Source organism: Lagenorhynchus albirostris, chromosome 11 (genome assembly GCF_949774975.1).
Source record: "Lagenorhynchus albirostris chromosome 11, mLagAlb1.1, whole genome shotgun sequence".
Taxonomy (NCBI): domain Eukaryota; kingdom Metazoa; phylum Chordata; class Mammalia; order Artiodactyla; family Delphinidae; genus Lagenorhynchus; species Lagenorhynchus albirostris.
Window position 1 is genome coordinate 52,464,184 of NC_083105.1, and position 21,899 is coordinate 52,486,082.

At 41.1% G+C, this 21,899-nt stretch overlaps 1 protein-coding gene across 2 annotated transcripts in view; it reads right to left on the reverse strand.

Moving 5' to 3' along the window:
• SRGAP1 (SLIT-ROBO Rho GTPase activating protein 1) overlaps positions 1-21,899 on the reverse strand; it is a 279,335-nt gene that overhangs the window by 56,727 nt on the left and 200,709 nt on the right. For both annotated transcript variants that reach the window (XM_060165650.1, XM_060165649.1), the window contains exons 8-11: positions 21,258-21,359; positions 7,470-7,667; positions 6,944-7,028; positions 10-37 (exon numbers count right to left, since the gene is read on the reverse strand). In XM_060165650.1, coding sequence (XP_060021633.1) covers positions 10-37; positions 6,944-7,028; positions 7,470-7,667; positions 21,258-21,359 — 413 coding nt within the window. The remainder of the gene's footprint in view (positions 1-9; positions 38-6,943; positions 7,029-7,469; positions 7,668-21,257; positions 21,360-21,899) is intronic.

Consider the following 21,899-nt stretch of genomic DNA (forward strand, 5'->3'; position numbering starts at 1 on the left):
TTTTCCTACCTTGTAGTCATATATTCAGCTCTATGACCTGCAGAAAAAAAAAATTAAAATAAGTCAACTGAGTGGCATCCGTGCAATGCATTGGGCAATCTTTTGTACCATCTGTCCCTTGATTTATGATGCTGAGTTTATAATAACTTACACATTTTATGGTGAGGAGCATGAAGACAGTATATAAAGGTAGACAAAATATTCAAAGTAAATATTTCATAAAATCTATACATAAAATTTAATAAATTCTATAGATTAGAGAAACATATTTCACTTGGCAATATGAGGCAGGGAGTTTTAATTAATTAATTAATTAATTTATTTTTTGCGGTACTTGGGCCTCTCACTGTTGTGGTCTCTCCCGCTGCGGAGCACAGGCTCCGGACGCGCAGGCTCAGCGGCCATGGCTCACGGGCCCAGCCGCTCCGCGGCATGTGGGATCCTCCCGGACCAGGGCACCAACCCGTGTCCCCTGCATCGGCAGGCGGACTCTCAACCACTGCGCCACCAGGGAAGCCCGGGGAGTTTTATTTTTTATTAAATAAATAGCTGCGTAATCTTTTTTTTTTAGTTTTTGGCCGTGCCATGTGGTATGTGGGATCTTAGTTCCATGACCAGGGATTGAACCTGAGCCCCCTGCAGTGGAAGCTCAGAGTCTTAACCACTGGACCACCAGGGAAGCTCCTGCTTGATCTTAACTGTAAGTTCAAAGATGAAATACAAATAAAACACATCCAAGATTTGAATGTTAGTTATTCCCCGCCTTGACTGATACTTGTGAGAGAGAAGCAGGGGGTCACGTAGGGTTAGGAGAACTCAATTTCCTTTTCCTTTAGATTAAATTGGTGTTTATTCTATAATATGAAATCAGGGAGAGAAGTTGCATTTTATAGTCGGAAATGACATTTGCAGATATTAAAGTACAAGGACATTAAACTATGCTACATTCCACCAACTTGTAAGCTAAAAGCCTTTCACAGAATTCTCTGTCACTTAAAACATGAGTTCTTATACATTCAGGCTTCTTGATTTGTTTTAAATAACAGTTCTGTATTTTTTGTGGTGCTCCTACAAACTGAGGTAATTTCAAGTTTGAATGTGTCTATGGGTTGCTGTCTGTTCTCTCTTATATTTAGGGTGGAGCAGTGGGAAGGGGTGTGGGAGAGTTAAACCATTCAACTTGTTTATTTGCAAAATGATGATACGGTCCTGAAACAGCCTGAAAATACAGCTGGCAGAGAAGGGTCATGTTGCAGCACAAACAGGTGAGACCAGCCCATAGTATCACAATGCGGTGATTCAGGCTTGTAGGGCAAGGCCAATGTAACAATCCGTAGAGAGAGCTGCCTGGCTGGGAATGGTGAATGAACACTGCTAGGCTGCAACGAGTCTTTTACTCTATCATCTGCTTTTGAATAACAAGTGACATAAGGTATTTTGCTAATACCTATTTACTAAACAAGGGGCACCCGTTCATATCAGAGAATACCTTTCTCAAACAGATCCAGGCTACTGTTAAGTCTTGGTAGAATCTGTCCTTGGCCATGACTTGGGGTTGGGGTCGGGGGAAAGGAGAAAAATCTGATTTTTCCTCCATTACCCAGTTCTACCTATCATTTAACTGGAAGTCCCTTCCTTCTGCTGGCCTTCTGCTATTTTGGGGAACCAGAAAAAAGAGACGGTGGACACAGAACTCCAGACGAATTTATAGCTATTTCTAAGTGGGAGAGGTCTATCAGAAAGCGGAGAGAGCAGACGGTGAGCTGAGTGTGACGTCTTACAGGATAGCCTTCAGCAGGAAGCTGGCTATACAGGGTTAAAGCACAAGGAGAAGACAGTGCTGGAGGTTAAGATTTAAAGAGTTACCACCCTTTAGGTTGTGCTGGGGCCATGGGAGCTAGCTGAGATCACCCAGTGGGTCAGTAGAATGAACAAAGGATGGAAGGCAGAGGAAATAGCTGGCTTGTGCTGTATTATATTCTGCCATGCTGCATACTTTATTACAACATAAAAGTATGACATAAACTATATATGTATCAATAACAACAATAAAAACAGCAACGTCTAATATTTATTAGACACTGTTCTAAGCACTTTCTCTATAGTAACTCACAATTTTCACAACTTTATGAAGTAGGTACTATTACTGTTTTTATTTTACAGAAGAGACTGAGCATAGAGAAGGCAAGTGACTTGCCCAAGGTCACATGGTCAGTATGTGGTGGGTCTGGCACTAAGGCTCAGGTTTGTTTTAATTCTAGATCTGAGCTCCCAAGTAATACTGGGCGGGCCAAAAAGTTCGTTCTGTTTTAAGTGAAAATAAAAGACATTTTTCATTTTGCCAAGAATTTTATTACACAATGTATTCACTAACCAAATGAACTTTTTGGCCAATCCAATATATTGTAAAATGTTAAGTCTTTTGTTTTCCCCAGCAAATACTCTGAAAGATGCTAGAAGACAGGTAGAGACTATGGCTTACATATCTGTCCACCTCATATGGCTAAAGCCAAATACAAAATACTGAAGATTTAATAAATTAAGTAAATTATTAAACAAATCTAATATCTATCAAATTAGAGAATCACAGAGGTTAATGACTTTCAAGTGATTCAATGATAAAGATGTTAATGATAATTCCTTAGAAATGAAATGCTTTATAATGTTTAAGTTTTGCTATTTTGTTAAAATATCCCAACTGAATATTCACTAGAGTTAGAAAATGATTATATAAAATGGCTTAAAATCATTTTGCTCCATCCATCCATGGTTAGTAGTATTTGATAAAAAATTAAAAACCTATAAAAGATACATTTTGATCAACGAGTCAAGAGCAAGCTTTGCAAGAACTATCATTCACAGTATAACTGCCACCACCGCATCCATCGTTTTTTTCTGCTAATAGTACTGAGTGTGTCTTAACTGGTGAATGAGGTTTTATTTTCAATCAGTATCATCATTAATAGATCAATAACACGCAAGCTTAGAAGAATCGGTTTCCCAGAGAAATGTGAACGCTTCCAGTGGTCTGAGGATTAAATTTCAATCACTTTCTTTGGAAGGCTACTTAATTATTAAGAACAACAGAGAACTCCTCCTCCCACCCCAATGCAAACCATTTGGAAGAGAAGAATGACCCATGACCCAGAATTATCTTGTTCTTGGTACAAGCACCTACTTTGACTACTTTTAAAATTTTACTTGAGAATTAGGAAGAGAATTAGTTTTCATGCCCAAATGTGTTTTATGTCCACAGAGTAAAAGGAAAAACCGAAATATTAATTTGGTTGCAATCTGAGTCCCCAAACTAGATAAAATATTTAAAATGTGCACAGCTCAGACTGAATGGAGGTACCCTAGATTTTGTCCCTAACGAATGATGGATACGGACTCCTGGTGTTACTTTCCAGTCCTTTTTTTTCCTTAAAAATACCAACTACCTGCAGTGCTTTTCTAAAAAACATAATTATTCACAATTAGCTTCTCTTTTGAAAGTATATTTGTACTCTTACTCAAAGACAGACAAAGGATTAAGTGAGGATCATCTATTCAATTCCTTTGTCAGAAACCTTATGCCCGGGTCTAGAAACAATGTAACATGGAACTCAACTTCCAGTATTAGATTTTCTACGTTCAGCAAAAATTACACTGATATTTACACCCCCTTAACTCCAAATGCTGCACTCAAAGAAGCCAATGTGAACACTAAGGCTCATTACTAAAATAGAAAAGAAAAAAAATTTCAGTGCCTCAGTTTATATAGCTCATTAACCGTGTTCGACTGAACATCTCCAATTTAAAAACAAAGACATCACAAAATGATATAATGGTGCTGCTGAAGGATGATGAAGATGATGAGGACGATATTGGTCTTAACAACGCATGATGTGTTTCCTTCTATTTCGGTTGTGTTCAAAGATGTGGAATTCTGAATTTTGACAGTGCCACTTTAAGAGCCCAATCCAGTCGCTTTGCAGTGCTGTAAATCAAAGGACTTACTGGGCCACTGGTAGCCTGCCAAAAGTGAGCAAGACAGGCCAAACACGTGTCCGCACTTACAGTTTCAGCTGTGTACGATCAACTGCTAAATCCCTGAGTTAGGCTCTGTTTCTTTTACTATGAAGGCAGTTTTTGTAGCAATGAGCCTAGTATAACTCGGAGATGTGATTTCTACATAAAAAGTCAGGACTGTCCCCAAACACATTGTTTAATACTGTGCTACTAACCTTAGTTGGCCAAACCCAGAGTCGGATCCCTTCTTAAGGGCTCACCATTGCATAATCTCACTGTGGTACAGGCGCCATGAACTTGCCTGGTCTCCTTTGGTGTAAGCCTATTAATGTGAACAGGGCTTGCATGGAAAGTCAAAGGGCTCACAATGGCCGAGCTAAAAGGTGGGGCACGGCCCCCATGCTCTGCGTGTCTCTGGGCAAAGCCGCCAGCAACAAGCCCATGCAGCACAACTGTGTCTGCCAAGCCTGCACGGGGGGCAGGGCTGGGGAGCAGAGAGGTCTGCAGCCAGGGGGTCTGCCGGCACTGGGTGAGAACCATCCAGTTTCCTGCGCAGAATAAACCCAGTCCAGCGAACGCCTGGTACACGTGATCAAGCTTGTGTCGCTAGGACACCGGAAACCATTGAAAGTAATTACAAGATGAAGACATCCTGGCATGGAGCTCACAAGGTACGATACAGCTTTACACAGTTCAGCAGCTGAAGACGGAATCTGGCGTACGGATTCAGTGAACTGGCTGAAATAGAGCCCTAGCCAAAATGGCATGTAAAATAATATCAACCGGTGGGGCTTTCTCTCCAGGAGACATAAGGGAATCTACACAGAATGAGGACCACAAAAGTTTCAGAATGTGATCCCAAGAGTATTAACACGTGTCTACATGCAGTGCCAAGAATGAATTCACCCACTACTAAATTCCCTCCAACTCACAATTTCTTAAATGGTGTCTCCAGTCCTGTAGGGAAGGACTTTGTGCCTATTAAGTATTCATCTGCACTGAAGATTATTTATGCTTTGGGACTGGCAACAGACCTTGGGGCATCACTGCAATATCAGGCATTTGTGAAAAGTGGAAAAAAGAAAAAAAGACTTTACATGATATCATGAGGAGAACAAAGAAAAAAGAGGACATAATTGCTGAGGTAAGTCAACTATTCAAAGAAAAAAAAAGGGCTTTTTTCTTTAAGGTTCAAACTTCTGTTACAGAAGAATTGAAAGATTAGTACAGGGAACATTCCTACGCCCTTCACTTAGATTTCCCAACTGTTAACATTTTGCCATAATGGCTTTATTTCCTTCTCTCTCCCTCTCTTATATATATCTTTTCTCCTGAACCATTTGAAAGTAAGCTGCAGACATTATGACACTCAGCAAGCATTCCTTAAGAATAAGAATGTTCTCCTTCATAACCATAATACCATTATCATATCTAGGAAAGTTAAAAATTCATTAAATAATAGCATATAATATGCAGTCTATATTTAAATTTCCCCAGTTGTCCCTAAAATGCCTTTTATAACCTTTGCTTTTTTTTTTTTTTTTGGTACGCGGGCCTCTCACTGTTGTGGCCTCTCCCATTGCGGAGCACAGGCTGCGGACGCTCAGGCTCAGCGGCTATGGCTCACGGGCCCAGCCGCTCCGCGGCACGTGGGATCTTCCTGGACCGGGGCATGAACCTGTGTCCCCTGCGTCGGCAGGCGGACTCTCAACCACTGCGCCACCAGGGAAGTCCAACTTTGCTTTTTGATTCACAGTCTAATGAAGGTTCACATATTGTATTTGGTTATTTTATTTTTAAAGACAGTTCTTAGCACTTGAAATGTTATTTGTTTTTTTTCTAAGTGAAATTGGCCTTTTATCTTAGAGTCTGTCATCCTAACTGCAATACACGGAGTTTCAGGTTATGATGATCTTTCTCCATGTGGACATTCCCAGAGGATAATGGTCGCTTAGAGGAAACCAGGAGATAAGGTGATGGAAACCCTGCTTTATGGCTAAGGAAGGTTCCAAAATGGTAGGAGGCAAGAGTTTAGGTCAAGGGAGCAAACTCTTTTTGGCCCAAGTTATTTACACAACTCAGTCCCCTGATTTCTCTCTCCCATCTGTATTCTCTTTCATTTTTTATAACTTCCAGCAAGATCTAGTGTGAATAAAAGATAATTAAATGTATTACAGATTATGAGGTACTTATGACAGGAACTTCATTTGTGTTTTTTTTTCCCTTTTAAATTTCATGAAGATGAAAAGGGAAGCAATAACATCTACACTGTACCCTTTACTTTAATCCTTTTTTTCCTCCTCAGTTTTCCCATCTGTAAAAATGGGGAAGTTAATAGTGCCCAGTTATATATATACAGCTCAGAACAATGCCTGGCACAGAGAGGGCCTTGTGTTAGTGGTAGCTACTGTTGTTTGTGGCACCATTAGATACAGCAATATGCTTAACAGAATTCGTTTGCTTCTCAAGTAAAACCAATGCCTACTGAAAGAAAAGAAAATCACCCAAACTGGTTTAACTGGTTTCTAGAGTCCAAACAGGCATTAGATGGGACAACAAATACTAGTCCATTTAAACAAAAGGGGTGGGGCTGGAAGGGTGGGGAAGTCCAAGAAGGAAAGGGGGGCGCGGGGTCAGCAGGTGGGAACAGGTGCGGCTCCTTCTGACTTCTCTCTTCCTAGGAGCACTGTGCTCTGAAGACCCTTCCTCTGGAGCTCTGTGTTGGCTAGATTTCCCTGTTCTGCTTAGCATCAAGCTCATAAAGAAAACACTTCCAGGGAGAACTTGATTCTTACACAGATAAAGCCACATCTCAACATACAGTGTTCTCTGCTTCTTCCAGCACAAATTCACAGTTCACACTCTTCATGGAATACATACATGACACAACATATAATCCAGGTCATCTCCCCAACTATGTCAGATAACTGACCTTCTCCAAGGGTCCTCTGCAACAAGTCATGCTTGGCTTGAAGTTTTGTGATGAGATTACTACCCTCCAAATATTCTCTGAGTTTCTGCAAAAGCAAAGATGTTTTTAACTTTTAAAAAAATTATTCAGTGTCCAGGAACTTCCCATAGGATATCTAAAATCCAGCCACTTTTGTCTTTTAGATCATAGAACCTTGCTAAGCAAAGTGTTTTGGCATCAGCCTATTAGAGATATGGGCTCTCAGGTGCCTCCCTCCCCAGACCTACTGGAATCAGAACCTGCATTGTAACAAGCTCTCCTGGTGACATGTATGTTCATTAAATAATCTTAAAGTTCTGTTTCAGAGCAGTCCTCTTTAAATTTGTCTGCATATCGGTACTATCTCTGAAACCCTATCCCAGACCTACTGAATTGGAAACTCTGATCTTAGTAAAGAACCCCAGGTGATTCTGATGCAACTCCAGAAACAGTACTTGGGGCCCCCAGATCTGAGCCCCAAGAGTGGCTGGGGAAGCAGCAGGCATACCATGAAGTAGAACTGCTCGGTCTCCTGCTGGTTGGCTCTTCTCTTGGCAATACTGGGCTTACTCAGGTAGGTTTCAGAGACAGTAGACTTCACAGACTCTGTGGAACGACTGTGCTGGAAGCATTCAGAAACATCGTAGTCCTCGATGGTGACCATATCTTGTATCGTCTGCAAGGTGGCCTCAGTCGTTTTCTTAACCTGGGAATAGGAGCACATTTCTCAGGTTAGTACCTTATTTCGTGAATCCCACAAACAGTGAGAAACTGCTCTGTCAGGTACAGATGGGGGCACAGGCCCTGCCCCCACCAGAGTTCAGAGTCTATTAGGGGAGAGAGACAGGTAAACAATACCCCATGTCACCAATATTAAGGAGAGGCTTTATTCAAAATTATCCTGAGGAGGATATCACTTTATAATTGAGTTCCTGTAAATCACATGTATCACTGAGTACTCTCTCAATTACATTTTCTGTTTTTTTTTTTTTTTTTTGCGGTAAGCGGGCCTCTCACTGCCGTGGCCTCTCCCGTTGCGGAGCACAAGCTCCGGACGTGCAGGCTCAGCGGCCATGGCTCACAGGCCCAGCCGCTCCGCGGCATGTGGGATCCTCCTGGACCGGGACACGAACCCGTGTCCCCTGCATTGGTAGGCGGACTCTCAACCACTGCACCACCAGGGAAGCCCACACTTTCTGTTTTAAAGGACCTTTTAAACTGAAGTGAAATTACATACAGAAAAATGTGCAAACCGTAAGTGTACAGCTTTATGAATTATCACCAATTGAACACACTCATGTGACTACCACTCAGATCAAGAAATATAGCACATTATGAGTAACCTGTGCTTCTCCCAGTCACCACACACACTTTCCTGCTCCCCAGAGGTAGCTACTATCCTGATTTCTAACCTCATATATTAGCTTTACCCTTTTAAAATACTTTATATAAATAAATGGATTCTTACAGCATATATTATTTTTGTTTTGTTTCTTTTGCTCAACTTTATGTAGTAAGATTTATTCATTTCTTGTGAGTACAGTATTTCACTGCTGAATATTCATTGTAAGAATACATCATAATTCATCCCTTTTACTGTTGGTAGATGACTTATTTCTGGTTTTGGGCCACTATGAATAATACTGCTAGGAACACATTTTTGTTGGGCCACACATACTTGAGTAGAATTGCTGCTTATTGGGTATTCCAGACTGTTTTCTAAAATGATTGCTCTAATTTGTATTCCCACCAACACAGGAGCATTCCTATTACTCCACATCCACAACAAGTGGTATTGTCAGTTTTAAAATGTCAAACCATTGGGAATTCCCTTGCGGTCCAGTGGTTAGGACTACATGATCTCATTGCCGAGGGCCCGGATTTGATCCCTGGTTGGGGAACTAAGATCCTGCAAGCCGTGTGGCATGGCCAAAAAAGAAAAAAAAAAAAAAATCACCTAAAAATTTAAACCACTGTGTTGGGTGTGTAGTGGTATCTCACTGTGGTTTTAATATGTATTTCCCTGATGCTTGAGATTGAGCACATTATCATATGTTCAAGGCAATTTAGATTTTCTCTCTTTGAAACGCTCTGTTAAACCTCTTGCTCAATCTTCTGTTGGGTGATGAGCCTTTCTCTTTACAGATTTGTAATACGTATATGAGTCTTTTGTTAGTTGTATGTCTTGCAAATATCTTTCCCCACTCTGAGCTCTGGTTTTTTACTCTTTCTATAGTGTCTGGATGAACAGTCTCTAATTTTAATGTAATCAAGTTACTAATCCTTGCCTTTATAATCAGTGCCTTTTGTGTCCTAGTTAAGGAATATTTTCCTATCTCATGGTCATAAAGATACTGTTCTATGTTATCTTCTAGGAGCTTTTAAATTTATCTTCCACATTTATCTTCCACAATTAGGTTGTACTCCACCTTTGCTTATCAAAGTCTAATGTAAATCAATAGCTTTATCTTTTTCCCAGACAATGTACAGAGTTTAGAACACCTTAAAACCATTTACTTTTCCTGACTTATATGCTATTTTTGTAATGTTTTATAATAGGATGTATTATATATGTAAATATTTGTATACATTTAAATACAAGACATTACTATGATATAGTCAGTATTCATTTAGCTTTATCCATATATTTATTAAATTCTTTGATCTCTATACCTTATATTTTTAAGAACACCCTTTAGAAATTCTTTCTTTTAAAAATATAGTTGATTTACAATATTATGTTAGTTTCAGGTGTACAATAAAGTGATTCAGTTTTATATATATATACACACACACACACACACACACACAAACACATGTATACTTTTTCAGATTCTTTTCCATTATAGGTTATTTCAAGATATTGAATAGTTTCCTATGCTATACAGTAAATTCTTGTTGTTTATCTATTTTATATACAGTAGTGTGTATCTGTTAATCCCATACTCCTAATTTATTCCTCCCCTTCCCCTTTGGTAACTACATTTATTTTCTACCTAGAAATTCTTTTTAGCATGAATCCTCTAGTGGCGAATTTTGCTTTTGTTGATTTAAAAATGTCTTTTATTTCACCTTCATTTATGAAAGATATTTTTTCCTGGTTGGCGGTTATTTTCCTTCAGTACATTTAAAACATCACTGTACTTTCTTGTGGCTTCCATGTTCCTGTTGAATGAGAAGTTTACTATCAGTCTATCACACTTTGAATGAACCCTGCTTTCTTTCTCCAGCTGGTTTTAAAGTTTTCTACAGTTTCACTATAATGTATCTAGGTAAGGATTTAAAAAATATATTCTGCCTGGAATATTTTTGGACTTCTTGAATTATGTGATACTTTTCTTAAGCTCTGATAAGATTTCAGCCATTATCTTTACAAATATTGTCTCTACTTTCTTTTCTATCAATATTTTCTGGGAGTTTAGTCAGTATGCTAAAAATCACTGTGTTCTCTGTATCTTACCTTTCTCTTCATATTTTCTATCCTTTTGTTTTTCCATGCTGCATTTTGATTACTTCCTTCAGATTTGTCTTCTATTTTGATAATTCGCTCTTCAGCTGTGTCTAATCTGATGTTAAAACCATGCCTGATTTATTAATTTGGGTTACTGTATTTCTCAGCTCTAGAATTTATGTGTGGTTCATTTTCAAATCTGTTATTTCACTGTTTATAGGTTATAACAGTGCCCTGCTGAAATCTAAGCTTGACTTTTAACTTCTTGAACACAGTAAATAGCTCTTTTACAGTTTTTTTCTGGTAATCCCAATATTTAGTTCCTGTGGGTATATTTCTATTGTCTGTTATGTATTCTGGCTATCACTCATGTTGTCTTTTCTCCTTATGTACCTAGTTATCTTTGCTGGACAGTTTCTGTAGAGTTATTTGAGGTCTAGGGTGAGGTTATCATCCTGAGAGAATGTTTGTTTATTTTTCCAAGCCATTAGGGGCACTAATAGTTCAGAATCACTGGATTTTATTTCTGTTCAAAACATTTGATGCTCTTCCTTTTGGGAACATATGGCTCCGTATGTCATGGGTTTCAGGCTTGGCCATGTACCTTGTCCTGGATAATGAAATGTGCGAGAATCAGCTGAGTGACTCAGTCCACCACTACAGGAAGTAGAGATATGTTCGATTGTTTTTTTAGGTTTTTGTTTTTTTTTTTAAAACAACAAAATACTGTTTAGGGAAGAAACAATAACAATCAGTGCTAGTTTAGAGGCTTAAAGAGGTCATGTGATGGAGCAAATTTTAAAAGGAGGCAAAAATTAAACAGATTTAGTCATTATTCCTGAGGATATGCAAATTGCAAAGGATAGACCCTGGAAAAAAGCACATTAAAGGTGATTTTTAAAATAAGATTATAAGTCCTCTAAGAAAGTCATGATTATTTATCTATAGGCTGAATGAAGAGACTCACTATCCTGTAGGTGACATCAGTAAGATGGTAGAATTAGAGGTCCCCTATTCATACACTCCCACAACAACAATGTGGCAGCCATCCACGGACAAAAGGGCATTTGTGGGGGCTTTGGGATCCAGATAGGAGCTTGTAAAACCTTGATGGAGCCCACAACTGCCAAGGACCAATTTGAGAAAGCTGGCCCATGCCCAGGTGGCAGGCTTGCCAACTTTGGCCCTGGCTACAGACCCAGAAATAGCCTGTCCGCTTGTAGACACAGCTACAGTCCTGTTTGGCCTTGGGCCTGCCACCAGCACTATTTGCCAAGGGACCCAAGAGGAGTCACGCCCACCAATGTCCCAAGTAACAGGCCCGCTGACCTTAGTCCTAGATTTGGACCCTGTAGAAGCCCATGATGCAGTTCCAGTCCCTCTCAGCCCTGGTCTGGGAGCAGTGCCCAGGGACATGCTGGGAGGCACACCTGTCCTTGCTTCCAGAGGCAGACCTGCCGACCTCGGTCCAACTGCAGATCTTGAAGTGGTCCTGTAACCTGGCTCCAGATGAGCCCCGCTGCAGTCGAGGGGGCAGTTCTGCTTGACCAGAAACCAGGCTGAAGACACGTCTATCTGTGCCCTGGGGGCAGGCCCACCAACCTCGGTCCAACTGTGGATAATGAAGTGGCCCTGTAACTTGGCTCTAATACCTCTTAGCAATGGCCTATGAGCAGTCGTACCCATTCGAGGGAGCCAACAAGAGACAAGCCCATTTGTATGCCCAGAATCAGGCCTGCCAAGCTCTGTCCAATTTTGGTTTTTGAAGCAGCCCTGTAAGTTGGATCCAGTCCCTCTCGGTAGTAGTCCAAAAGCAGTCCTGCCCACCCAGGGACCAGGAGGGAGACATGTCCATCTGTGCCCCCAGAGGCAGGCCTGCAGAACTTGGTCCCGGCTGTGGACCCTACTGCAGACCTGTGACTTAGATCTAGGACTGCTCAGCTGCAGTCCAGGGCCAGTCCTGCCCACCAGGGACCTGTCCAGTGACTTGGCAGGTGCCACACCCACCCAAGTCCTCAGTAACAGGCTCACAGACTATGGCCCACACTGTGGACCCAGCAACGGTGAATGTGATTCCTTGTCAATCGCGTTTCTTTTTTTTCAACTTCCTTCTCAGAAACAAGAGTGTCATGGTTAAATTTGGAATTATCGGGAAGAATAAAGGATGTGACAGAAGCCACCAGATACAATGGCTGGGACTATGTATTACCCCATGGGACACTCCCGATGAAGAATAACACCAGCTCTGACACACACGCAAGCCATGTTCTTAAGTCACAAGGGGGAACATAATGAAGCAGATATGAAACAGCTCATAGGAGGCTTGTAATGACTCCCCATTAGTAGCAAGGAAACACAGTTGGGTTTGGTAGAAGGAGAGGCCAAAAGCATGATAAGGAATTATGAAAAACCCAAAGAACACGCTGTACTGGAGGAGTGTCCAGGTGGCCTGGACTCTGACAGCAGATTTCTGCGGCCTTCTGTAGACCGCCTCTTTTGCCTTTCTTCTCCCAGGACATTACGATTATTAGAGAAAACAAGAAGTTTCCTTCTCCAAACACACTGATTTAGTTTTCTAGGGCTGCCATGACAAAGTGCCACACGCTGTGTGGCTTAAACAACAGAAATTTATCACCTCATAGTTTTGGAGGCTGGAAGGCTGAGATCAAGGTGTGGCCAGGGTTGGTGCCTTCTGAGGCCGTGATAGAAGGAGCTGTTCTAGCCCTGCCTCCTGGGCTTATAGACAGCCGGCATCTTCTCTCTCTGTCTCTTCATATTGTCTTCTGTGTTTCTGTGTTCAAATTTCCCCTTAGCATAAGGACATTAGTCACACTGGTTAGGGCCCACCCTAATGACCTCACTTTAACTTGATTACCTCTGCGAAGACCCTATGTTCAAATAAGGTCACATTCTGAAGTACTGATGGTTAGGACTTCAACATATGAATTTGGGGGGAACACAATTCAACCCCTAACACACACCACGTTATTTCATGGCACTGTGCCTTGTACCTTGCACCTGGTGCAGGCCTATTCATCCTTTAAGACTTATCATTCCATCTGTGAAGGTGACTCCTAGCCCTGTCCTCCCCTCCCCACTTAACTACTCCCTCCTTGCCACCACTGACCTTGTATGTATTTCAATGAAAGCACTGTATCCTTTCAGGTGTATTCAAAATTAGCAGAAGGAGACCACACACATGTAAACTGGATTAATGCCATAGTTAATTAGCCAGGGGTACAGAAACTTCTTGCCAGCACAGGCCACAGAAGGCAGGAGCAGCAGCAGAGCACTTCCCTTGCTCCTGGTACCTTAACAGGGGGGTACAGGTGCCAGTGACCCTGTCACTGCTGGGTAAGGTGTTGCCAGATTTAGAAAAACAGTCCGATTTTTGCTGCTCTTCCCCCTGCTTTTGGGGAAGGGTCGTGTCACCATTCCAGAGGAATTCACACTAGTAACCTACACACTTGCATTTAAGGCGATGTTTACAAATACCAGGCTCTCCTGACTTCTGAACAAAATTCATTCTCAGCAATGATACAACTTAATCCAAAGAAGAGAACATCATCATTGCTTAGAGCCCTCTGAACAACATTTCTGCTTTAGTCATGTCTCAGAAAGCCTGTTTTCTTGCAGCCCATCTGGACTCTGACTTAATGACCCTTTTGGGTGGACCCTATGCTAAGAGTGGTCTGAGGAGCATGATCCCAAATCCATTTCTCACCAGCACCTACACCACACTGTTTAGAGGGCCTCTGTTTTCTATCTCCAGCGGGGACACCTTGAGGTCAGGGGCGACTTATTAACTAGCACAGTGCATGGAATACAGCAGATTCTTAAGATGGCGGTGAGAATGAACTGAATGAACGGTGGAAGTTGGAGTCTTCCTCCTTCCAAATTGCTGAGACGCCAGAGGAGTGCTCGGCACACACCAACAACGTGGGGTCTCCTTGCTGACAGTCATCCTGAGCTCTGCCATTTTCTTCCAGATGCCCTACCCCATCAATCACTTTTAGACACTTTCTAGAAACTCTCCTCATTCCGCTTGGTATTCTTCTGGATCAAGGCCCTCCCTTCAGTGAGTTAAGGCTTTATTTGAAACAAACAAACAAAACACAGGCGCGCGTGCGCGCACACACACACAGAGCTTCTAACAACAGGCATTTCCAGTGAGAAACAGTTGATCCTGTTTTCAATTTTGGCTGAGATGATGCTATCATTTAGGGGATAAATGGCAGTTTTCTTTTGTTTGGGCTTTTACTGTCAACCTCATCAGTAGAAGGTTTCAGACAAGTAAGAAACACTTAAGTTAAAATGAAGTTAAAACCACACAAGTCATCAGACATAGCAATAATGATTAAGTGGTTATCAAGCTTCACTTCTTAAACCAACTGTCCCTAAGGGTTTGATCAATGATGTATATGACTTGAGATTCTGCCGCAGTCATCGATTGGTATTATGGGAAATTTGATGGGGGGAAATGTGATTTTTCTACCCTAAGTAGAAATGTAAGCAGATAGGTTAGCGGGTCCCTGGAGAAAGAGAACCAGGAATGGATGGCTTTCTTGACATAAGAGAAGCCATTTTAGCCTAAGCCATTTTGTGATCTAAGCCTGGCCACAATGCTTGCCCTTGAACAGGTCTCAGTAACCAAGGATCTCAAGGGAACAAAGGAATGCAGGAACAGAGAAAAGGCAGTCAAACAATAGGCAGTGATAAAGCAGAGTCCTAGTTCCTCCTCAAGGGATATACATAATATATCTTTGAGTTCTGCAGGAACTAAGGCCCCTACCCAGGTGGAGGACGGAAAGAGGATGCTGACCCTCCTGACCTCAATCAACTAAACTTGGACTCTGTTGACTTTTGCCCCCAATTCTATGCTGAATTCTCCTCTGCTCAAACCTCTTCAGGAATATACATGTACCTTTAGCTTAAAAATTCCCCAATTCTTGCTGTTGGGGAGTCATTGCTTTGGGAAAGATGCCTGGTATTCTCCTTACTTGCTGCAAGAAATAACAAATCCTTCCTTCTCCTGCATTTTGGCTTGGTTGTGTCTTTTGGCTACACTCCCACCAAGAGGTGAACCCAGTTTTCGGGTAACAGAAAGTAAAACCAAGATATCTCTTACTTCCCTCAATTACCCATGCCGTGAAAATTATCTCACATGTTTGCCTAAAATCTTGTTCATTATTGTTGAAAATATCCTGTATAAGGATTATATTTGGGAATAGTCTGTGAAATACTCCCTAGTAAACTGTTGGTGAAAGATTTTAAGTGGTGCTAGGAAAATTTATATGTTCATTAAACATTGTTACAAATTAACTGAGGAATTAATTACAGACTACTCTCTTTTCTATTCCCTCCAGGGGTATAAATCTACTATAACTTAAGAGAAATTAGTTGTTTTATGTGTGAGAAGGTTTTACTCATAGCACAGAAGTGACATGCTTACGAAAGCTCTATTTTCTGGAGCAAATATTGGGACAAATGGTCTGAAAATGGGGCAAACTACTTAAAAATAAGGCTGTCCTAAAGAAAAGAAAGGTCTAATTGCTTTACTTATGCAATTCATTTTCCTTTTCTTTGGCTTTGATAAAGGCGAGACAGGAGGGAAGGGGGCAGGGCACAACCGTTAAAAGAATGACACAGCCATTGAGGATATGACAAAAACTGGTTAGAACCAACTAGGCCCAAGATGGCAGAAGATACAACTCCCAGTAGACCTTGAGCCTCATTAATGCTCACTGTAATACACTAGCATATGCCAAACAACACACCCACAGGAGCCATGACACTTCTGAGGGCTACCATAAAGGCCAAAAAGTGGAAGTGCGTGGTGGCCCAATTCCTGGGAATCCCTGCCCCTTCCCCCAAATAGAATATCCCTCCCACTTCTTAGCCTATGAAATTACCCAGCCCCAAAAAACTAATCATCCTGGGCTGCTTCTGAGACAACAGCATTCTGCCTATGGAATGTGCATCTCTCTAAATAAACTCTTTCACTTTACTTTGGCTCACTTTTGAATTCTTTCCTGCGTGAAGCCAAGGACCCTCACTTGGCAGCCCGTCCCAGGAACTCACCTGAAACCTGGGACATGACCATCCTCTTGCACCCCATTCTCCTGCAACAAAGGGAGGAATGAGGAACTCTAAGGAAAGGGAAATGTGATCTATGGGGAATTACTCCAGAGGCTAGCTTTGAAAGAAAGGAGCCACAGCAATGACCCCCTAAGCTGAAATCCCTATAACAACGGTTAAAAGTAAATTTTTTCCTTCCTTTCCCTTTCCTTCCTTCTTTCTTTCTTTTCCCTTGAAGTTTTATTGAGATATAATTGACAGGGCAATAATAAAGTCTACAGCATACTGATTGGACTTAACATACATCACGAAATGATGACCAAAATTAGTTTAGTGAACATCCATTATCTCACCGATACAAAATAAAAAAAGCAAAAAGGATTTACTCTCAACAAATTTTACACATAACACACAGCAGTGTTAATTATATTAACCATGTTGCACATTACATCCCTAGTAATAATTTATCTTATAACTGGAAGTTTGTACCTCTTGATGACCTTCATCCAACTCCCCCTCTCCCCCACCCCCCTCTCTTTTTCTATAAATTTGGTCTGTTTTTGTAGTATAATTGACATATAGCACCATGTTAGTTAGTTCCTGGCATACAACACAGTGATTTGAAACTTCTACACGTTACAAAATGATCACCATCTTAAGTCTAGTTACCATCTGTCACATATCACAAAGATATCACATAGTTATTGACTATATTCCTCATTCTGTACATTTCATCCCTTTGACTCATTTATTTTGTAACTGGAAGTCTGTACCTCTTAATCTCCCTATTTCACTTGAACGGTAAACTTTCAGAAAGTGGACATGGCTGTGTAACATTAGGTTGGACTTTGGAAACTGTGTATAGTGAGAAAGGTATAAATGATCATTTAGATTTAGGTTGCTTTCAAAGTGTTGCCTTTAAAAATAATGTTTATTAAGGTTTCACTTCAAAGTTTTAATAAAAAGTTATACTTTTAAGAAAAAAAAAATTGGGGAATAGAGTTGTGTGGGCAGCAGTCCCTGCTCTAATTCTATGGGCACAATACACAGCGAACCTAATAATATGTATTTGTGGACCGGCTGACTGGAAGTTGGATTCATAAGGCTAAGGTATCACCGATGCAAGTTCACAGCATAATGCAACTGAAAGCTCATTTTAAAAGGTTTAACAGGCAAATGTAAAGTTTTTTACATTTGAACTTCACAGTTCATTTACTGTGAAGTGACAGTAAATGTCACAATCCATTATGAATCTGCATCAACCACAAATTTTATCAAGCCCTTCTCAGGCCTTTACTTCCAACTTTTACTACTTACAAGTATACTCAGGCCATTTTACAAATGCATACTGCTCTCTTCTCTTTGTTTTAAGGCAAGTGCTGCAAAATCAACTATCTTCCAGGGCCAAGTAATGAAAATAGGCAAGTGGGCTGAGTGGGGCGTATGGCAAATAGGAAGCACGTGCTCTGCGTCTAAGGGGAGTATGTACTCCTCAGCTCAAGCCAGTTATTGTCCTATAGAAATGCAGGTCTAGTATGAGAAGATCTAATTTTTTTGAAGCTGAAAATCCACATTTTTATGCAAAACTTCCCATTTTTTTTTTTTTTGCGGTACGCAGGCCTCTCACTGTTGTGGCCTCTCCCGTTGTAGAGCACAGGCTCTGGACGCGCAGGCTCAGCGGCCATGGCTCACGGGCCCAGCCGCTCCACGGCATGTGGGATCTTCCCAGACCGGGGCACGAACCCGTGTCCCCTGCATCGGCAGGCGGACTCTCAACCACTGCACCACCAGGGAAGCCCCAAAACTTCCAATTTTTAAATGACAATAACAATTAAAAAAATGAAGCACTGTAGAGCAAACAAAATTTGTCCATGGCCAGACATGGTCTGTGGGCTCTTAGCATGGAAACTCCCTTCTTAGAAGGCCTCCTACAGTTTCAAGGGGTGTCCATTATTTATAGTTGTCTAAGATTTGGTGAAAAGGTTCATGTTCTATTTAGCTGCCCTCTCTATGCTTTTGTAAGCTTGGATGAAATTTTCCCTCAACTTTGATCTTTTCACTGGGTAGTCATACTTATTTTTAGTTAATTAAACTCTTTCCAATAAATGTTGGACTTTATGTGTGTGTACACACACACACACACACACATACACATAAGTTTGTGCAGAGGCAGAGAATTACATAAATTATGCATGTGTTTCTTTACTTGTATATTTTGCTTTGACACCAAGGTGTCAATTTTCTGTCCTCCTGTCAGTGGAAGATCAGAGGCAAATTCCTTATTCATGGTGGAGAAAAGTGCTACACAGGGGCTCCAAATCAGCAATGATTGCTGTGTTGTTCCCAAGTTAGGTCTCTTATTTTTCACATTGTATAAACGACTTGTTATAGACTAGTTCTCCACTAGACACATGCTAACTGTAACTTATTCATCTCTGTACTTTCCACACCTGGCAAAATATGTGGAATGTATAAGTTGCTCAATAAATATTTATTTTACTGAAATGAACTGACCCACAGCATCAAAACTCCTTAAGTTTGTTCTCAATGCCTCTCGTCACACAATTTCAGCTTCACCTTCAGCTCATCCCCAAGGAGAACCTGGGTGATAACCAAACTGCTCTGTTCTCCAACCTTGAAAATATATTAAAACCTCTTTCCCTCTTTCTATACCTATGAAGTCTACTGGTTGCCACAAATCCAATTTAAATCTTACTTTCCTTGGGAATCCCATTCTACTACAGTGAATCTGTTCCATCTCCCAGAATCATAAACCACTTGTCATGCTCAGAAGAAACATCAGGACAATCCAATTCATTTGTTTCTACAGTAAATTTTGAAAAATTAGCCCTCAGAAAGCACTGTCTGCCCCTATCAGGTTATAAAGATACTGTGCTTCTCCACATTATGCCCAAAGAGGAAGACTAGGGTCACAAACTCAAAGGGCTGCAGAGGCCAGACAGGTTACATAAATGGACTAGTCCAATGTAAGAAAATCAGGACTGAACGACTATGGCAAAGCGGAATTCGAGTACCCCAGCATTTCCCTTCACGAAGCAACACAGGGGCTAGAGTTCCCACACTTTCTTGTTTTTAACAGGCCCAAATTGTGTGGAGCCAAACCAAACAGGTCTGTGGGCCGCCAGTCTCGACCTTGTGTATCATACACTATTTTACTAGAGTTTAGAGACCGTTTCCAAATAAAACCACGAGAGCCTATGCATGAAAAAAAAACTGGAAGTCACTAGGCATACAAACCCTAGGTCTAATAGGATCCAGTAAACTGCATTAAGTGAGTATTTTGTGATGCCTTGCCAGAGCCCTGAGCTCTAACGACACCTCAAAGAGAGCAACAGCCTTCCTTCGGAGTTTCATTAGGGGGACTTTACCCAGAGACTGAAATCTTAATCACATTGGTTGCATCTTATATACACATGTTTGAATAAGGGGTGGTTTGGTTCTTCCAGAAAGACCAGAAACCAGAAAGGCTGCAATGGGTTTTCACCAGACTCTACTGGTCTAGAAACATGACACTCTTTCTTAACAGAAACGAACACACATTCACATAATTCAAAACATCTCAGTGGAATCAGAATAAAAGAGGGTACTAAAGTGAATTTTGACCATTTATGTTATCAAGGGCAAATTGTTGTTTTTTTCCTTTCTGTCCCACACTTCTTCTTTTGGAAATTGTTTGTCTCTAGAAATACGTATTTCTGCTGGGGCTGTCAAACGGTTCTATGAATGGGCACAGGATCTAAGCTGGCCAATGAAAAAATCCCATTTCCTGGCTGTAATAGTTGGTCCAAAAGTATGCATGACTTAAGTCAGGCCAATGAAAGACCTTATTTCAGAGATAAGGATGTTGGGATGAGGTGAGATGGTAAACTGTAGGGACCATGTAGTCCTGGATCTCCCGATACAGGACATGGGGAGAGACTTCCTACCAACACACATGAAGATACCACTTCAAAGTGATGAAAAGAGATTCCTGATAACTATCATCTGGACACAGATCCAATCACCACTGAGGCTACTGCAAACATTGACCAATACGTAAACTTTGTGACTTGACTAAGTGTGATTTGGGTTCCTGTAAATTACATTTGAGTGCCTTGACTAACACAAGAAACATTTGTGGTTCCTATTTTTATTTAAGTAGAACACGGACCCAATAAATCAATTTCAGAAACAGGCAGCTGAATTGTACGACTGCTTTCTGGCTCAACGTATCTTTATAATTCACATTTTATGTTCTATCCATTTAAATCCAGTAATGTCAGCAAATAAACAGTTTCATATTCCCATTCAAGTACTATGATTTTTGTACTCATAATTATATCAGTAATGCCATATTCAGTACCAAAAACCTAGAAACTACAAAAAAGCATAAAAACGGACTAATTTCAAGAGTTAGGATTAAATGAACATGTCAGACATCTCTTTCCACACATTCATGTAGATTCTTGAACACATATGTTGAATTTGATCATCTATTGGGAACTACTTTCAGTATTTAAGAATTTAAGAATAAAAGGTGTGTTTACATGTGTATGCAGTGAATCCCTGGTAAAGTATTCATTTATGGTAGAATACAGAACCTTTGCATTTATCTTCTACAAGGAGTACTTCAGGAACTATGATCTAGCTGAAAATGCAGGATGAAGAGCTGGCAGTTACAATGTTAAATTCCCTTAGGTCGTGTGAAACTGTCTTCCAGTTTACGTTAGAATTCATTTTACTTGTGAGGGCAGAAAGCATGCTCACCTCCTCGTTCTCAATCTTGAGCGTGGCCAGTCGGGACTGCAGCTGCTGGTACCTGAGCATAAGCTCTGCCTGGACCGGCTGCTGCGCGCTGACCTGACACACCTGATGGGGAATCAGAAACCACAGTTACAACAGGGAGCCGTCCAGCCAGCCTCCAGGTGCACAGTTCTCCCATTTAAAGGCTGCATGAATCAGGCGGATCCCCTCAAGATTCCAATTACATATTTTACTTTTAACAGCCACCTCAAAACTTCAATCTTAAATATGAACTTGTTATGTAAGTGGCAAGAGCAGAATGCAGCTGCTTGGCCTGGATATGACTGGGAAAAAAGCAGCAGTAGGAAGCATCCCTCTAAGAAGGTGGCGGTTGCTGGAGATGGAGCTCTAATGCTGCCGTCTACCTGTGGAATAAGTTATTGCGCAGAGTGTGACGGATGATCCAAGTGTACGGTCATGCAGGCCAAAGTAGGGCAGGCAGCAGAGCCTGCTGGTTACAGTCAGCTGGGTGACTACAGTAAGTTACTAAACCTCAGTTTCCTTATCTGTAAAATGGGGATAGTAAGAGTACCTATGCCATAGGGCTGTGGTGGGGATGAAACGGGATGATGCACATAAAGCACTTAGAACACTGCCTGGCACACA